Source organism: Eurosta solidaginis, chromosome 3, assembly GCF_040869045.1.
Source record: "Eurosta solidaginis isolate ZX-2024a chromosome 3, ASM4086904v1, whole genome shotgun sequence".
In the NCBI taxonomy this organism is placed as follows: Eukaryota; Metazoa; Arthropoda; class Insecta; order Diptera; family Tephritidae; genus Eurosta; species Eurosta solidaginis.
This window is the reverse complement of record NC_090321.1, coordinates 3,684,297-3,704,581: the sequence shown is the minus strand read 5'-3', so window position 1 is coordinate 3,704,581 and position 20,285 is coordinate 3,684,297. Positions and strand designations below refer to the sequence as shown.

Below are 20,285 nucleotides of genomic sequence, written 5' to 3'. Positions count from 1 at the left end.
GAGAGTTTGGGACCTGGTGCGTGCTACAAATCAAGTGTACGTGCCTCCAACAAACTGTTGCAGTTTGTTTTGAATTTTTTGTTGTTTTATTTTTTCATTTTGGTTGGCAGCGTCTTCATCCACCATTGTTATCGTTGAGTTTTTGTAAAGCACGAAGCTTTAGCTCGGCGCTCAAACTATGATTATGATTGTGGGTTTGCACTTCAGCTCCATTATCAGAGTATGTGGCCGATGGTGGTAGAAGTCTCGCAGTATTTATCGATTGTAATCGCATGCGCCCACCCGAAAGCTTTAACAAACCCACAACTTGAATACCTTTACACATCGTACGATGCCAGCCAACTCCTCTTGATGTAGACACTTTTAAATACGAGCAACTCACACGAATTTCATTCAGGCAACAGACTAAAAGTGTCCTTTGCTCGCAACGGTTGCTCTCTAAAACGCGTTCGGTAGTTAGAAACGTCACTGAAAATCTACAAAAAATACATATACATAAAAATTATTGAATTTTTGCAAAATTGTAAAGTGAAAATTTCCAAACGCAAGAATTGTGTAAATTGCAGCAAAAATTTTATGTTGGCTTATTTGAGTTTAGTCAAAGCTTAATTTATCGCTTTTTAGCATTGAAATTTTTCATTTTATACAAGCACAAGTGCAAAATAAGGACCCCATAAGCTATTCAAAGGAAAATCGAGGTGGTGGCAATAAAATAAAAAAATAATTAAAAAAAATTTTATTTAATTTTTGTAAAATAAAATTCGTATTATTGCAATCAACCATAGGTTGGTAAATTTTCTTGGTCAGCTTTCGTCAAGGACACATCGTTTCTAGGATATTTTCACATCAGTTTGTGCCAGCTGCCAATTGAGTTTCTTCTCCACCTGCAGCTAAATTAAAAAGTAATGAAAATAAATTTGTTCTTGAATATTTTTCAATGCATTTCTTAAAGTTTTTGAAATCTCCTTTCTTTTTATGGCACTAAATCCTAATTTTATCAAACCTCGCACGCCCTTTTGCACTAAATCATTCACACATACACACGTAATTGTATACATACACAATTTTCGTTTGCAGTTTTACTCTCAAGGTTTGTCACTGAATGCTGCGTAAAAGCAAAAAATATGCACATTTTCTTGTTTACATTTTTAGCTCTGGTTTGAATTTATTACTATACAAATCGAATCTGAACCCGAAAACGAATATAAAATTTAAATATATAATCAAATAAAAAAAAAATGGTTTACAAAAAATTAAAAAGGTATAAGAAACTAAATAAAATACCCAAAACTGTAAGCGAAAAAATTATAAAAATGCATACTATAAAAAAAAAACAATCAATTGAGTAAAATCCCCTAAGACGGAAAAACACAAAATAAGAAAAATCTGTATGAAAAGTAATATAATAAAAACCACAAAAAAAAAAAAAAAAAAAAGCAACAGAGAAAGCTAAAACTTAAATTCAAATTAAAAAAAAGGAAAAAAATGAAAGAAATTAAGTACAATCTCCCCCAAAAAATAAAATAATAATTATTAAATAACATGTAATAAAAAGCGAATAAAAAAATAAAAAAATGGTTTAGCTTTATTTTATTTATAATTTTAAATAAAATTATTAAAACAAAAAACAAAACATATATTATTAAAAAACTTGTTCTCTTAAAAGTTTTAAAACATAAAAAACGAAATAATTATTGAAATATATATATAACAAAAAAAAAAAAAAAACAATAATTAGATAAAAGTTACAAAGATAAAAAACTTACAAAAGACTTTTAAAATCAATTTAAATAAAACTAAAAAAATTTAGTCAAATCCTCAAAAACAAATGTATTTTTTATATGTATTTTTTTATATGCGTATGATACAAAACTACAAAAAATACAAATGACAAAAATAAAAAAAGTAAAATAAGCTATAAAAATAAGTTCAAATAAAATTAATAAAAACTAGTCAAGTCCTCAGAAAAAGGTCAAATAAATAGAAATATGCGATAATACTAAAAATATTTACAAAGATAAAAAAACTAAAAAAAAAATTTGCAAAAAATTTTAAATAAAATTTGAAGAACTGGAGAAAATTGATAAACTCCTCAGAATAAGAGAGCAGAAATTATAATAAAACACAACCACATAAAAGAAAAAAAAAACAAATAAAACAAGTAAAGGTGTCTAGGTTCGGGCGTAACCGAACATTATATACTCAGCGTGAGCTTCAATTCCACATTTCATTCCAGATAAATTACTTTTCTACATAACACATGGCACCGCCCGTTTAAAAAAAAAAAAACTGTCTCCCCATTTCCTCTTACAATAAAACTTGATAAGTGAAATATCATTGACTCAAAACTATTTTTTGCTAAGTTATAGCTTATTATTCTAGTCTACGGCCCTTTTAAACCTTTTAAACTTGTTTTTATCTAAGTTAGGTTAGGTTGAACTGGACGGTCCATGAGGACCGCGCATGGACTGAATAAGTCCGTAGTGTTTTGTTCTAACGCCCAAACTGAAAAACCCTATCAAAAACCAGGACCTATGTTATAAAATAACTCCGTCCTCTTGGCAAATACTAGAAGCGGTTTTATATCTAAGTTGCCGTGGTCTTTAACCGATCCCGTCCATTTTTACTAGAAATATTTTCTGCTATAAGGAAATTATGTGTACTCGGTTTTGTTACGATGTGTAAATTTTTCTTCGAGTTATGGCTCCCGAAACACTGAAAATTGCTTAGACAAAAAGGGGCGGTGCCACACCATTTTTTTCAAACTTAAGTGTTTCCCAATTTAATATTATAATTCAATTTAGAAAGTAAAATTCTATTGATACAAAGCTCTTTTTCGCTAAGATATAGCTTATTATTTTCGTCTACGACCCTTTTAAAAATCTTTTATATAAAAGTGGGCGTGTTCCTTAACCGATTTCGTTAATTTTTCTTCAAAGCATTCCTAACAGTAAAGGCAACCTCTCTGCCGAATTTTGTTACGATAGCTTAACAGATTTTTGATTTATGATTAATGATATTTGTAAAATTGGTTTTATCACAAGTGGGCTGTGCCACGCCCATTTTAAAAATTTTTTAAAATTTTTATCAAGAGTATCAATATCAGTCCACATGTCAAATTTCAGCATTCTAGGTGTATTATTTACTGATTAATCCTGTTTTTTTGTGTTTTCCAAAATGTTATATATATATAAAGTGGGCGTGGTTATCATCTGATTTCGATCATTTTCAATACCAATCTATTCTAGGTCCAGATAAGCTCGTGTACCAAATTTGGTGAAGATATCTCAATATTTACTCAAGGTATCGTGTTTACGGGCAGACGGACGGACGGACGGACTGACGGACATGGCTCAATCAAATTTTTTTTCGATACTGATGATTTTGATATATGGAAAGCTATATCAATCTCGACTCCTTTATACATGCACAACCAACCGTTATCCAATAAAAGTTAATATACTCTGTGTGCAAAGCTCGCTGAGTATAAAAATAAAATATGTTAGTAACCAAGATAAAAAAGTAAACGATTTTTTAAATAAGTTGAAATAAAATAAAGAAAAAATTAAGTAAGGGCCACAGAAATAATAGAAATAATTATAAATATGAATATAATAATAAAAAATAAAAACAAAATTAGTAAAAATTGTACAAAATTAGAAAAAGGTAAATAAACAATTTTGAAATAAATTCAAATGAAATTTAAAAACATATAAATAAAATAAATTTAGTAAAAACCAACATTTAAAGTAAAGTGAACTGAATGAATTAAACACATTTTAGAGACCAAATAAATTAAATAAAACGATAACAAAGAAAAATAGCGGCGCTCCGCATATTCACAATTATCTCCTAATCCACACACTGATTCAAATGCGAAAAAAGTATACATAAGTAGCCACGCCTACATTGTCACGTATTTTTTCTAAATTCTGGTTTAATTGTTAACAAAATCAGCTAAGTTCTATCGTTTTGCTAAACTTTATTATTCGATATCCGGTTTTACAAATCTTGTGGTTCTTGTAAAGGTTTTGATTGGATCTTGAATTGAGTATAAAGTTTTTTTGACCATAAACGAGTTGTATTTTTATGTCTTCACTATTTTGGATAGTGTGAACCAAAATTTATGGTTTCTACTGAAACCTTTTCCAGTTAAATAGTTTTCAATTTAAAGTTGTACCGTAATTACCGCTATGATAGCTGAATGATAGGAAATGACCAAAAGGTGTGGAAATAGATCCATACAACTAGCGAATTGCAGTTCTCTGAAATTTTCTTTTTTATATTCTAATTATACAAAAATGTGTTAGTTAAGAAAATGATATAGCACTACAATGATAATGAGCAACAATAATTGTTAAGGGCTTGAGCACGTTACCTTTATTTGAAGAGTTTAAAAACCAAGCGAGATGAGTCAAACATTCCGTGACCTTGTGTTGATTCTTGTTGAGGGTGTATTTGTAATGAGTTGTTGTGATTGTATAGGTGTTCAGTTTGAATTTATCTTTATTGCAACCCTCACTTCGTTCGGCACACTCCAATAATCATACATTCATAAATGAGTAAGAAGTACACGTACACGTATTTACTTATGTATGTATATCGCACACTAACTACAAAAGAGTCACAACTTAAAATTTTTCAAAATCGGGTTTTTTCCATAAACCAATTCACAGTACACATCTCTAACTGCCCCTTAAATTTCGTTGTCATTATTTTCTTCTTTAACTGGAAAATTACCGTTATGCCAATTTTGGTGTTGATTGCATTGCTTGCGCCCTATCAACTAAAGAGTACTATTTTTAGTTGTGTCAATCTGCTTAAGAACAAGTGAACAGTTTTTTTTACGCATAAAGTGTATTATTTTAAATTCTGACTATCTTGTTGCAAAAAACTTTTAACTTTGTTGTGTATTAATAAAAATTGTGTCTTTTTATACGTGAAGATTGAGTAAAGTTGCTTGTATTATTGTGAAATGTGCCTTTTTTGATGAAATAATTGTGAATGTACGAGTAGTAAATTTTCTTAGAAATAGTAATAATTCAAAATTGATATATATTTTGTCCGTAAACAAATAATTACAACAAAATTTCGTCAATTCATTTTATAATGGAGGTATCCTTCTTTGTAAAACTGGATTTCAGTATAACATTACAGACGTTTTCACATAAACCGTTTTTCTTCTCTGCTGAACATTTACATTTTTTCAAGTTGTGACTCTTTTGTAGTTAGTGTGCGATATGTATGCAAATATTTCCTTTTTTGCATATCTTCAATATTTTTGCATTTCTCAAACTGGTTTTTTTTTAATAAGTATTTACGTAGATTTTAAAATATTTTAATGGCGGTTTTAACACACGGCTCATTAAATAGTTTGTTGGTAGATTTGTATGTGTATTTTGTTTGTATCACAGAGGGCCTGCTTTTTTATAGGGTTTTTCAGTTTGGTCGTTCAACAAACTTCTGGTCACACTAAAGATTCATTCAGGAGTCACGCACCGGCCAGTTCAGTCTATTATAACTTTGTTTTTTAAACTGTAGAATTAAAAAATTTTAAAACAGAATACACATGAATAAATCTTCAACTACCAACTAAGGAGTTAAAGAATCAGGTGTGAGCTCCGCTAGTCTCTCTTGTACGTATTTTTACAACTTTTCTTTTGAAACTTTTTTTCTATTTTGATCTTTCAAAATTTTAATCTAAATTCCGACAAATTTCCAGAATAAACCCTTAATATTTGTAGATATATGTATGTAGTTTTCTATCATAAAAAAATCGAATTTTTTGCCAGTACTTCGTCCCCTGAACAACTAATAACACGTAATGCATTTACATATTTGAAATTTTACTTACTTTTGCATATTTTATTTCATGCAATTTAAATTCCTTTTATAAATATTTGTATATTTCCCTCATTTCCTTCCATTTTGTAATGCTACACAACCGTTTAATTACTTTTCGTGTAATGAAGTTTTTAATTCCCTTAAAATGCTTGTTTGTACGAATTGAATATTATAATGAATAAGAAAAGTGCATAAATTCTATAAAAATATTTTCCAAAATGTTTGTGAAATTCAAAACGAAATGAAAATAAAATTTTTCTAAACATATAAGGACTGCAGTTACATCAACAGTAGTGTGTAGCTAGCAAATAACGGTAATCGGTAAGTAGGAAACGAATGTTACAATATAGGCCACACTGTTGTAAATTTCTTTAGTCCGGGAGCCAGCTGTCATAATTGAACGGTTATAGTACCAACGGCCATAATACCAGTGGTAGTCTACCTCCAGAAAAGGACATAGTACTACTTTTTTCATTGTAGATTGTTGACAAGAGGGGTATTCAAAGTAGTCTGGTTGTTAGGACATTTGATTTTGTGGTTATTTATTTTATGAAAATGCAATGGAACATGAAATTTTGTATGAGAAATTTGCCCAATATCCCGTGGTGTCAAATGTAGGCTCAATTTTCACATCCTTATCTGCATCTAGCAAAGCAATTTCAGGCCCAAACTAAAAAAATACTTCTTAAACAAATTCTCTAAGAGAAGTTCAATATTTAGGTACACTTTGTAAATTTTCACAGTGTGCCCCACAACTCAAATAGATCCAAGATAAAGTTAGATAGAATCAACGAAATACTTAAGTCAGATACAATTGACCAAACCGCTACAAGGACCTGCGGTATGCTCGACACTACTAGATTGAAGTGTGCTAGACTTAATTTGAAAGACCTTAGTTTTAGTTTGTTTGTCATGGGTATGGGTATCATAACCTGCTTCTTTCAAGGTCGCCATTTAGCAGTGGTTTTTGTCACGAAAAGTTTCTGTACAAACAGTTCATTTGCCTTTCAGAGTCGGCTTTAAATATGTTGGTCCCGTCAGTTTGTAGAAAAAAATTTAAAAAAGAAAAAACTGATTGCAAAATAAATAAAGAAATTATACTTGCAAGAAAGTAATTATTTCTACATAGACCGTTTTTTATAAATCTAGAATAGTCGATATTAAAAAAAATTAGATAAACCGATTGTGAGCTCTTTTCGTCAATTTAGCATGCCAAAGTTTTTCGCTAATACTAAAAATTTCGTGTTTGATATTTCCTTGCTTGTGATGTACTACACCTACTTTTATTCCACAGAGAACCCAAATGCCCGAAGCTCTTCTTACATTGCCCGGCATGGCTGATGCTGAGCCAGATTTGTCAACGTTCGAGAATAAGACCGGCCTGGCCGAAGATATGAAGTTTCTGGCCTCAATGCCAGAATTATGCGATGTAACGTTCTTGGTTGGTGATACGCGCGAGCCGGTGTGTGCGGTGAAGGTGTGTAAGAATTTTATTGTTAATTAAGATGCATAAGATTTCTATTTGACTGTCGTACATATCTAAATCTTCTACCATTTCCTATAGGCTGTTTTGGCATCACGTTCACGCGTCTTCGCTAAAATGCTTTATTCGGCACCATCGCCACAACGCAAACGAGAAACATCAACAAAGGAAAATAAATTGCGACTTTTCCTCAAACGCTCATCAGAGCCATTGTTGAATCTACAAAATGCTGCACAACAGGTTGGTGTTGGTGGGTGGGTGTTGCATTTAATAATTCTGAAGGATCCAAAATTTGTTGAGGGGCCTCCTATTTAAGTAGAGCTTATCTATTGAATAAACTTCGCACAAATCGTTGGTTGAATTGAATATTGTTAGTTTGAGACCAGCAGTTTTTCTTCTGTCGAAATAACTAAACAAATTTCTTCTTTTGACAAAAGACTCGGTTGAATTAACTTAAATGCGGTCAATTTTACTGAATACTTCTTAACAGAAGAACACGTTATTTTTACCATTTATTTCTAACACCCACCAGTAATATTATTAAGGACCTCAGCCTGGCTAGTGTCTTTATCACTAGAAGAAAAAGAAGATGAATCACCAAAACGATCCTGACTCACATATGTACAGGGATTCTTATGGCACATTTTTTTCCCAAATTTAATGCCTCAAACATTTTATTTTCTGTTTAGCCATCTGGACAACAACATCAAACTCTGATTATTGAAGAATTCGAGCCGGATGTTTTCCGACAGTTAATTGAGTATATACATACTGGATGTGTGACCTTGCAGCCGAGGACGCTCTTGGGTAAGTATTTAAGGCAGTGTTAGATTGATATTGGAGTAAGTATCAATCCAAACCACACCCTTAGTAGTTGGAGCCAAACTACCACTGCACGGTTTTCTCAAAAAATATTTGCTCTCTCATCGCAGGTGTCATGAACGCAGCTGATTATTATGGCTTGGAGGAGTTGCGACGGGCTTGCGCTGGCTTTGTGCAGTGTTGCATTAATGTGGATACCGTTTGCGCTTTATTGGCTTCCGCTGAGCGTTACATTCAGTACAAGTGCACGAAGAGCTTGGTGCAAAAAGTGTTAGAGTTCGTGGACGAGCATGGCAATGAAGTATTGAACCTCGGCAGTTTTACGTTGTTGCCACAGCATGTGGTACGTTTGATATTAGCACGTGAAGAGCTACGAGCTGATGAGTTTACAAAATTTCAAGCGGCATTGATGTGGAGCAAAAAGTATTTTGATAACAATCCGGTAAGTGGAGGTTGATGGCGATGGCACACACAAAACTATACGAACTTATGCTTCTTCCTCCTCTTATTTCTTAAGAATATTGATATGAAAGAGATTTTAGGCAACTTTCTGGAGTATATACAATTTCATAAGATACCAGCTAATGTATTGATGCGTGAAATACATCCATTGGGTTTGGTGCCATATTCGATCATTATGAATGCTTTGGCTTATCAGGTAAGCGCATGCTCAGGCTTTGTACATATTGCGATGAGCAATGCATTTTATTTGAATTTCAATTAAAGTCAAATTTAATTTACTAAAGACAATTATGTGTAAAACGGCAATGGCGCACAAAACGAACGTCTATGTTTGGTGCGTTTGTGTGTGCTGTTGTCGTTCCACTCCCCATTTGTCCCCCCTTTATGCCTGATTCTAACCTTTGCAGGCAGACCCAGAAAGCATCGACCCCGGAAAGCTGTCTCCCAACTCTAGTCGAGTGAGGCGTGCACGCCAAAATCAAGGCAGATCGATGTCCGTACAGAGTTCCTTGGACCCCTACGGTTCGAATACAACATTAAGTTCAAGCGGCAGCAGCGATCCCACCAGCGGCCCGCACAATAGCAATTAACATAAGATGAACGGACCCTCTTCCTCCTCCTCAATACATCAGCACCACCACCACTCATCCTCGCACGGTCGTCATAAGCATCATCAGTCATTACCAAAAATTCGCAAAGCTAAATCTCAGAGTTTCCGCACCCGACGTAGTCCATCTGAGCGCCGTAGTCCAAATAATGTTCCAATATTTGGTAAAACGGCCAACCTAACACTAAACACAACCCAATTAGTGGCTAATGACAAAAAACGTAGCCCGCATACACCAAAAAGCCCTATTCTACCACAACCTGAGTCCAAAAGCCCGGGCAGTACCTCGCAAAAAACACCCACAATATTATCGCGACAGGGCACATTGCGCGCATCGAGTCGCCGTAAGAACAGTATGACCGGGTCGTTAGTACTTTTTCAAGGACGCCGCAGTCCGGTTGGTTTCAATGATCGCAGTCCTCAGGGACGCCGCAGCCCGTTAGTAATGTCCAGTGATCGCCTTAAATCACCAAATGAGTTGCCTGTTCAACAAACTTTTGGCTTGGGTTTGCATAGTCCGACAGCGCGTAGCCCTACAGGTGGCGCACGTAGCCCGACGCTTAGCATGCATACACAGGAACGACGTTCGCCTATCGGCGCCGCAACGCCATCAGATTTCTCACAGTCGCGTCGTAGTACCACGTCAACCGTGCACGTACAAGATGCACATTGGGATGAACGGGAAATGGAAGAAAACGGTATAGTGGTTGGATTAAGTACTACTGGAATAAAGCGTCCATCAATCAATCTCTTCACGCCAATCTATTTTAGTGGCGATAAGCGTAGTCCCATCACGTCTATGCCCATACCACCAATTACAGTTTCAAATCCCATAGAGACTGGCAAATTAGCTGAAAAGATCGCTGAGTCCATTGCAGCAGCAGAGGCAGCACGTGAAATGGAACGCAAAGTACGTGAAAAACAAGAAGCAGCTACTGCTAGAGAATCCGCAGGTGAAAGAAAAGAACGCACCAGTGTTATGAAGGAGCTATTGGCTTTCGTGCGTAAACCATCAAAGCATATTTCGACCCGCACAAATCGCTTTGCTAACGCCTTTACGCGTGCCGAATCGGGTTCATCATCGGCGCCACTTATAAGGCAAAGTACATTTTCGGCCAGTCCGGCCGCATCATCGACGGCTGCCAAGAGTGCGGTGGTGAAGCAGATGTCCGAAGTTGCATTCGAACCGAAGATGTCATTGAAATTTGCACACTACGCAAAAATGTCATTGAAACTACGTCGATCTGCCAACGACGATAAGGCGAAGCAAGCAGCTGCGGCAAGCACATCATCAAAACGTGCCAGTGCTGATTCTAATATAAGCGGTGGCGGTTTGGATCCACATGACACGCAGGTAGGTCGCGGCGTCGGTGGCAGTTTCGGCGGTGGTGCCGGCTCCGGACGTGCATCACCGCTCGGTGAACTGCCATTCGAATTGGCGAATGTTCATTTCGAAAAGGTTGGTGAATCATATATAAAGCATGAAAAGATGATGCACGAAGAAGAGTACGTGCATGAAACCGGCACCGGCACCACAACCGATCCGATTGTTACCAGCTTCGTAGAGGAGATTACAAATTCACTTAAAGTAGTCTCGTTGTCAAATGAGAACGCACAAATAACACATCATTTTCAACGTCGCTCCGAAAGTCGTGAGCCCATTGAGCCACGTATAAGCGAAGAACGTGAATCCGATTCGAATGATTTGGTCATTCCGGAGGATTTCCGTACTGAGCTTACAGAAATTTTGAAGGGCTATGAACCAGAACCAATTTATGTAAATTTGCAAGTGTTGCGCCGTGAAACTGAAGAGGCAGAGGCTGCTGCAGCTCAAGCTTTAGCTAAAGCGACAGAAGCGAGTATGAATGCTGAGAAATCATCGTTACAATGCCCGATTATAGAATTTGAACCGCCATCACGGCGTTCCTCCTTCGATCCGCCGCGTTCGCCATTCTTACAAAATTTGCGTAGTCCCGGCGCTGATACCGATAATGACCTGATAAATTTGCAACGCCTAGATTCAGGTGGTGACAGTTTCGAAATAATTGAGGGTGATCGCAAATCTAGTCGCGCTGAGTTAAGTTTTGATTGTCCATATTCATCGCGTGACACCAGCTTCGATATTTCACGTTATCAATCAACAAGTTACGAAGATCAAACTTCGAGTTTTGAGATTGTTGACATAGACGATAGAAAGAAGTCGAATGTTGATTTGCGCAAATCTTCGATCGAACTAGTAGATGCTGAGACATTTCAGCGAAGTGGTTATTCCTGTGGACGTAAGTCTTCACTAGAGACCCATTTCGATTACACACCTTCCGATGCGAGTGGCATGACGCCGGCACGTTCACCCAACTTTCCAATCAATAAAAAACAAAAACCGGAGACATTACGTGCATTACGCATCTCACCCTTTAGTGCCTTTTCGCGTGCACGTAGCCCACTTTCCAATCAGACATCATCGAATTATAGTTCACGTGATAGTTATGATTCAAGTTCCTCCTATCCGCAATCTGCGCCCAATCATCAGGAGCCGCAACGTAGCCCCTTCGCCGATCCGACGAAGAAACATTTCCCGCTCACTATTAAGCAACGTGAGGAAGAGGTGAAAACATTCCTATGCACTGATCAGCGTTGTGCCTCAATATTTGAACCACGTCCAAGTTCTGTGTTGACTCAACAACTTTCTACGGGTTCGATGTCTACTCCATCTGGTTATGGCAATGGCATACCTTACCCGGTGGTGGGCGGTGCTGCGGGTGGTTTCTCAAGTGGTAGTGAGTTTGAGCCACCCTCTCCACGCCGTGCTGCTAGTGCATCTCCCAAGCACACTTTCACCTTTCGCATTGTGTTGAAGAAGGTTGATAGCTCACCGGAGGATTTGTGTACAGAGCGTCACCGTAGTCGCATATTTGATCGGTATCGGCGTAGGGATAGTAGACGAAAGCGAATATATGATGGTGGAAAGAGTTTTTAAATTCTTAATTTTCGTAAAAGCCTACGTCAGCAGAAGGAGTGCAGGAGTGAGTGAGCTCGAAGTTAAAGCTGATATCAAAAAAACTAATTTAGAAAAGCCAAGGAAGTTCTTTTATAATATGATGTTTGCATTCAGAGAGCTATATGGTACTTATATCACAAAAAAAATCGAGGTAGATGTGAAAAGCGAACGGGATGTAATGGAGTGGTAGGAGCTCTAAAGGGTAGGGAATTGATACTATTGTCTCAAGAAGCAATAAACGGGGACATTTGGGAATAGGAAGGAATATGAAAGTCATATCTTAAATAAGAAATTTACTTACATATATAATCATTGTTCTAGAAAAAGTACCAGAAATAAATATGATCTTTATCACGCCATACCTGCCGGAATGCCGGATAGACAAGGGTGTAGGCCTTGCGATATTTCAAGGCGATGTAGCGAACTTGACTCCACACTTATTAGCATACAGGCGAAGCCTTCTTAGAAAGAAGAGGCCGAAAGAAAGCTACAGAAAGTAGTTTTACTTGCGGAAGTTGAAGTACATATCCAACGGCTGGAAAACATTTATAAATAGAAGAATTTCTTTTTATTCATTTCATCCTATAATCTTTCACGAACAACAAAAAAGTTATTATTCATACATAAATCTTATGAAAAATAAAAATTCCAACTGAAATGAACCCACTGTTTCAACCCAGTCTTATGAATACAATCGCTAAGGAATGCAAAATGATGTACAATAATCTAAAACAAACATATTGTCTAAAGTTTAACGGTACAACACTTGCAATGCAAAAAAAAATCCTAAAATATTTAATATAATATTTGTCAGCCCTTTTGTGCATTTTAAGTACTGAAATTAGTTAAATAATTGTGTGTAAATTCTAAATCTAAGATTTAAAATATTTTGTGCAATGAAAAATAATTAGAACGAAATCAAAAAAAAACTTTAACTAGAAGTTAATAAAAGAAAATAACATAAAACAAAGCTATAAATTAATTTAATAGAATTTGTTTAGATTGAAATAAAAATATAAAAGTAAAGCTATACATTAAAATGATACAAAGAAAGGAAAAAATGAAATAAACTTACTATAAGGTAACATTGAAATTTTCATTTTCCATCCCACGCGTTTCGATGCTTGCGCCACTTTTTCAGGGATTCTTTCTTTATTTTTTTTTTTTAACAATGTAGCTATATCAAGACAATTCCTGTAACAACTAACATTTTACCAATTTTTTTAACACTCATATAAAAACAATGTTAAATTTTTTATTGCTGTGTGTATTGTTTGTTATCAGCAAGTTGTTTCTTTTTTAAATATAAACTAGACTCCCTGAAGAAAACGCGAAAGCATCGGAGAAAGGAAAACGAAAATATAAATTTGTCCTTATAATTACCGTAAAGCTTCAACACAGAATTTATAAACAGGCATTTCGGCCGAAGACAAAGTTAAAAAATAATAAAATTTTAATAAACAAATTAAAAATTTTACCAAAACTACAATATTCAGAAATAAAATTAAACAAAGTAAAATAAGTTAAAAAAGAACAAACCAAGATAAGACAAAATTCATTAAATTCGAACAATACAAAATAGAATAAAATTTAAATAAATAGAATGGGAAAATAACATAAAAGCAAGCAAAGGAATACACAAACTAATTTCATTAAAATTCAGAAACAAGTGTTAAAAAGTTTGGTACTATGTTTAAAAATCGGAAACAAAACTCATGAACAAAAGCAAACAAAAAAAAAAAAATGGCTAGCTAAAACAAGAAAAATAGAAATAATATAAAGAATTTATAAAAAAAAAAAAAAATTTGTTATAAAAACATTGCTAACAAAAAACAGAATGAAAAAACTTTGAATAAACAAACAAATTTACTTAAAATAATAATCAAATACAGAGTATTAAAAACTAAAAAGTAAAATTAAATGCATTTAATAATAATTTAATAACAAAATCAAATACCCAAAAATAAACATTTGTTGCAATTCTACTAAATATAAAAAATTGCAAAAAAAAAATATAAAAAAAACAAATATTTAATAATGATAAAATTTCGGTGAAACATTTTTGTCACCTCCAAATAAAATATATTTACAGCCAAAAAAATTTTCAATAAATTTATTAAAAGCGTATTATTAATTATTGTAGCATATATACAAACAATAACTTTAAAAAACAATTTGACTTTAAAATTTTACAAAGAAAAAATGGAAAAACATACAACTTTGGACAATCTAAATGTTACAAGGAAAAAAAAAGATAATGTTGTTTATACAAAAAAAAAAAAATTTAGAAAAGCAAAAATATTTACAAACAAATATTACATCTGCATTATTAGTTATTTACACACATTTTACTGGTGTTAATATGAAACGGTTCTGGTTCTTACGCTGTTTCAAAATGCCTCAATACAAAAACAAAGTATTTATTTATTAAAATAAAAAAAATTAATTAGAAGCTTCATAAAGTTTAAATAGCATAGCTCTGAAAATTTTGCTATATGCGCAAACAACAAAAATTCCAAAACAGAAAAAGAAATCGAAAATAAATACAATTACATCAAAAAAGTATTAAAATCCATCCATCATTGCTAATGTCAAGTAAAGCAGCTCCAAAGGATTCGCCCTAACGTCACATGACTTGATAGTATGGCGTCGAACTGTAACGAAACCCAGGGGTTTCGGTTCGTTTGTAGAGCATATGAAGTAGCCTCATATTAACATTTAAATATCATTACAGAAATGGGGTCAAAGCTCCGATCGAGTGTTATTTTTACATGCAAACTTGCATACAGTTTTTGAAATTGAAAAAATTTTTCTATACCAAATACTAAAGACTAAAATTAAAATTTTAATAATTTCGCTCTGGGTTTAGCGACGGGGACTCGAATCGAGCTCAGGGCATTAACAATATTTTTTCTTGCATAAATATGCATAATTTTTGTTGTTTTACTGAGAAAGCTGAAAATGGTAATAAAGTACTGCACAGAGCTTTCCTTTAGTGCTTTGAAGAACTTTTTTTTCTTTTAATGTGCTTTCAGGTACATTTTACCAAAACATGTCTATCAGTTATACTCTATTTCAGTTCTAGACAAAAGCACACCACTACACTATCAGCACGAATTAAAGCGCTTCTTATTAACACAAAATCTTCAAAACAACAGGCAAAAAATAAAAAAAAAAAACACAAGAAATTTAATGATGTAAAAATAAACATATATTTATTAAATTAGCTTAGTAGTTATTAAGTTTATAAAAGTTTATCAACCGTTAAATAGCTTAATGTACCAAGTAAACAGTTAATGTACCGAAGATACCAGTACACACATAATCGTCCAACATTTCTTGCAGTCAAATTAACTTCTTGTAGTTAAATACCCAACTACTTGGCTAACTGTACATTTTTTACATACCAAGGGCCGTTTTCACCATCTCCAGTTGAGTTAGATTTTATCTGAAGAACAAAAATCTATCAAAAGGCTTCAATCGTTTTTTTCGCCAGCACAGGGTGACAAACCCAAGGTAAATCGATTATCGGGAATATTCTGTAAAACAAATCGAAAAATTTTATTGTGAATATACACACACTAGGTAAACAGCTGACTTTTGTTTACATTCTTTCATTTCACTTAAATAAATTTATCGGAAAATAGAAAATAGGAACAGAAAAACTAGCAGTGCTACGCATAAAACTGCTGTACATCTACATATTTTGGGCATTACCTTTCGCTTCCTACACTGAAAACTCAACTAATTCCCAAGTATTTCCCTGAAGATGGTGTGAACAAGTTTCGACGCGTAACAAAAATCAGTTGTAGTTCTCACGAATAGAACCAATAGAAAGACTACTTTAGCGTTTGACTGCAGGGTTTGCATGACTTAACCTTTATAAAAGCTGAAAGCAGATTTGCATTTTGTTTAACGTTTGCTGTAGTTCAATGTTAACGGTTAATTTGTGAACATACATAGATTTATGCGCTTTGCTTTCACTTTGATTTGCGAAGTTGGAAAAATTTAGCTTGTATGCAAGTAGGAGTTTTTTTATCATTTGTGTGAATATTCATTTTTTTATTTTATTTAATAGTGAATTTATGTATTTTTTTTTTAAACCCTGCCAAATACCATTAAAATTCTATTCAATGTAGCCAGTCTCTTTCGTAAATTGTTCATAACTTATTTGCGTGGTGTTTCACAAGTGGCAACGTATCAGTCATACTCCGACTAACCTGATACAGCAATCCATCGAAAGATAGCTGCCATTTTTAGAGCCATTACAATTTTCAAACTTTTTATCATAATTTAACCAAATTCGATAAATTCGTCTTCAATTCTTTTTAGCTGGAGGCTTGAATAGTTGTGTTCCCATCTTTACTATATATTATATGAAATACCCTATCTTTAGAGCAAACCACCCCATATACTACTAATTCAAATTTAAAAACAACATCTACCCCACATTTACAAAGTGGAATTTAGAATTGCAATTTTATAAAAGCAGCTTAAATTAAATTGTTACATTTTTCAACAAGGCCAAGCGTTAGGTTAGACTAGGTTGAACGGGCCGTTCCGTGAGGCCTCACATAGACCGGATGTGTCCATAATGCTACCAGAAGTTTGTTTAACGACCAAACTGAAAGATCCTATCAAAATTCAGGACCTATGTTGGACCTATGCCACTGCTGCTAGATCTGATAGCTGAATCATTCCTTTATAGCTGGTGTCATAGTCTATCAAGCGCTTTAATTTTATTTTATATTCTAGATTTGCATAAAATCATAAAAAAGTTATTAAGGCCACTGCTTTTTATTGAGGTAAGATTTTTGTTTTTTGTTTTTGGTTTATTAAGTTGTTACATTTCTTTTTTTTAGGCATAAGATATTTAGTTTTGTTATTTTTCCAAAATTACTGTGCTACATTTATAAAATAAACATTTACTTAAATTACCTTGGAATTGGAATTCCTATTATATTTTCTTTTTATTTTATCTACAAATTTAACATCTTCACTTTTCTATTTGCAGAAAGGCTATTTTTCCAATGAACAGTTTTACTGGCAAAGCGTGTGGAACTTTGATCTATTAAAAGCATATATAATTTTCAACAATAGGAACTTAAACATTATTTTATTCTATTGTTATAATAACAGATTCTGATAGAAGTAAAGTAATTAAAAAAAAATATCATGTTGGAAAAAACTGCAATAAAAACTGGACCTGCTTGTTTGCAAAAACCTTTAAACTTAACACAAAACATGAACTGGAACAGCTTTTCAACACAGAAATATTTCATAATATTTGGGGTATTCGAGTCATCTTGATGATGAAGTTATCTCTTTACGTGGGTTTGTATATTTTCTACGTAGTTTACAAAAATAAAATAAATTACAGAGAATGGAATGGTCACCCTAACTGTTGACTTAAATTTTTTTTTGAAAGTCTTAGACTCAATTGCTTAATGTGATGATATAGTTTCACAAAATTATGAATGATTTGATATTTTGCTAAAGTTATAGAAACACATTCCAACGGTCATTGTTTTTACAGCGTACTTATGTATAAAACACCCTGTACTTTTTAAATTTTACCAGTACAGGGTAACTAACACAACTGATTTTGACGTATGAATTAATTGTGAGTATAGTTAAATAAACCATTTTGAATTCATAGCAGGAACTCACAATGGTTTAAACTACTAAGAAATGTAGAGTATTTTTAGAATTTAAAAAGGAGGAATGGATTGTAGAGCAATACTAAAAAAATTGTTAAAATCGTAATAAGAAAAATTGAACAGACAGTGAGTTAAAATTAAAAAATACTGAGAATTTGCTTTGCGGAGAAAAAACTGTGCATGAAGTTTTGTAAAGGTCAAATAAACAAAAAAAAAATCATAATTTATTTAATAATTTGGGAAAATTTTAAACAACGTGACATCAGGACGGACAAGGCGTATTGACAGGATATTTAATATCTTTAAAACATCAGGCTATCAACTTTATTTGTTATTTTGACGTATATGCTTTAGGTATCACACTTGTCTTATCCACAATGAAAAATCTTGTTATTAACAATAAGAAATAAATTGTTTTTCATCAAAAAGAACATGTTTTTTGTCGTTGCACTTTTTAAACGGTACAAATATGGCTAATAATAAATTTTTTTTTATTTTAGGTGTATTTTTTTTAAAGAAAATTTATTAATTTTAAAATATTTTAAAGTATTAGGAAACAATCATTAAAAAAAAAATTATAAGACATTTACCAATAAACTGTCCCTCCTAATAAAATTAGCGTTTGTCGTTCTAAGTGAGTCCAGACATCCATGTAAATCGACTTGAATATGACTTATGACGGAACCATGCAAATGATGGCCGCAAAACCGCTAATTGGTACTTTTTTATTATGATCTGATATTTCAACTCCCGGTGCAATACGTATGTGACATTGAGTCGTGGAATAACAAAAACAAAATACATGGAATTTGTGTATTTGTTTGTGTGTTTGTGGGCCTGGCGCCAGCTTGTACGGTTCCGTCATGATACGACTATTGGCTGAGCTCCTTTATATTTGAAAGGTGTCAGCTTATTAAATAACTGTTTAGAGCCGACTCCACAGAGTTATCGAAAGTTGCTTAGCACGACTAACGAAAAATATATTAGGAGTGTCTATTAAGTATTTATGGAAAGTATTGCTGTGTAAAACTTGAATAAAATTTTAAATCTATAAAAAAATTAAGAGAATTGTAAATGTATGTAATAAAAGCAAATAAAATTTTGTCGCTTTTGATTGAGCAGAACAGTGTTTTAATTAATTTTATAATTAAGAGGCTAATCTGTTCTTATAATATTGTTAGAACGCATGCCACAAGATCCAGAGCGAGCACTGCAAAATTTCTTATGGGGTGAACAAAAAGGCAAATTCTATAGGTGATTAACTTTCGAAGCAGGAGCTGATGACTAATAACCTAGCATGGCAGTTGGATAAAGAGCGAGCTATAATCTCCTATCTCTAAAGTTTTTCCTTTAAATGACTCTACCGGCATAATTGTAAAGCTCCGCCAACGACTGGCGTAAAATTAAGTGTAGGTTCGTATGAAATTTGAAATTTATGAGGTAATATTTACTAACGGTTTTGTGAGTCAACGATATGTTAATGGGTGCGATTCATAGCTTATATAATAGAAGTTACAACTAAAGTGGAAACCTACATATGTTTAGCAAGCAAAGCTCTGGATATCTCAAGTATCTTATAAACTTCTAGAACGTTTTACGTGATCAAATGAAGTCGTTCACAATACATAAGGCTTAGTACTTGAACGTGCCCTATACTAATACTATGTTCAAACAACGATTTAAATTGAGTGGTGTTCATACAACTCAATTAGGCTTACACAATAGTAATTTGATAGCTGGTTGGCTCATTTCTACAGCAACAACACACATTTGTTCAGATTGTCAAAATGTGCGTGTTGGTATTAGGCGAATGGAATGGAATGAAAACATTAAATTTTGAAACTTGTGAGTGTTGTAAGAAAATTTGTTCTAGGTTTTGGTTTCGTTTTGAGTTTGCCATCTTCTTTTGACAATCCGTATTCCAATGAAATGAAGAAAAGAAAATCAGCTGATGAGATGAGCCAACCATATAGTTGAGCCATGCGTAACTGAAGTTTAAATCTACTCAATAAACACATTTTACAAGGTTGCATTTGCAGTTTGAAAAAATTTATTACGGAATTTTTTTTAAATTGACAATTTATTATATGATAAATTGCATAATAAATTACTCAAATGGTAAATTGCCAATTTGGTGTGTGTTTGTACTTAGTAGAAGGGACTCATTTTCGACAAATACTCTCATTTGGGAAGCACTCGAGATCACCTTACTTGGTAGAGGAGGTCGAAAGCGAATGTTGTCAGGCTATAACTGTGTTTCACGTTTATGTTGATGAGCAATGATTTTATTGTCGTGTAATACTTACATTTCAGTTTGAGTTCTTCATACCGCGGGAAACCGACTTCCCAAAATTCCACTAGCCAATAATAAACAAGTTTACAATTCATAAAATAATGATAAAACTTTAT

General features: G+C 33.5%; 1 protein-coding gene across 8 annotated transcripts; it reads left to right on the top strand.

Annotated features, from left to right (window-relative positions):
- The first annotated feature begins 412 nt into the window (after positions 1–412).
- Positions 413–17,362, top strand: gprs (speckle type BTB/POZ protein). 8 transcript variants are annotated; one of them, XM_067770431.1, is made up of 9 exons: positions 413–902; positions 5,973–6,165; positions 7,139–7,321; positions 7,409–7,567; positions 8,017–8,134; positions 8,260–8,591; positions 8,667–8,807; positions 9,019–9,069; positions 9,244–17,362. In XM_067770431.1, exons 3-9 carry the CDS (start codon positions 7,148–7,150, stop codon positions 12,193–12,195), a joined length of 3,927 nt encoding a protein of 1,308 aa, XP_067626532.1. In that variant the 5' UTR covers positions 413–902; positions 5,973–6,165; positions 7,139–7,147; the 3' UTR covers positions 12,196–17,362. The 8 variants fall into 8 exon arrangements, with proteins under 8 accessions (XP_067626532.1, XP_067626525.1, XP_067626531.1 ...); XM_067770424.1 differs by having other exon boundaries at positions 6,116–6,165; positions 9,019–9,295; XM_067770430.1 differs by lacking the exon at positions 9,244–17,362 and having other exon boundaries at positions 9,023–9,216.
- Positions 17,363–20,285: the final 2,923 nt, after the last annotated feature.

Excerpts from the sequence above, each read along its gene's own strand:
- gprs (XM_067770431.1), top strand. The coding sequence starts at position 7,148 with ATGCCCGAAGCTCTTCTTACATTGCCCGGCATGGCTGATGCTGAGCCA. Across the intron at positions 7,568-8,016 it reads TACAAAATGCTGCACAACAG|CCATCTGGACAACAACATCA; the intron begins GTTGGTGTTGGT and ends TTTTCTGTTTAG. Across the intron at positions 8,808-9,018 it reads TGAATGCTTTGGCTTATCAG|GCAGACCCAGAAAGCATCGA; the intron begins GTAAGCGCATGC and ends TAACCTTTGCAG.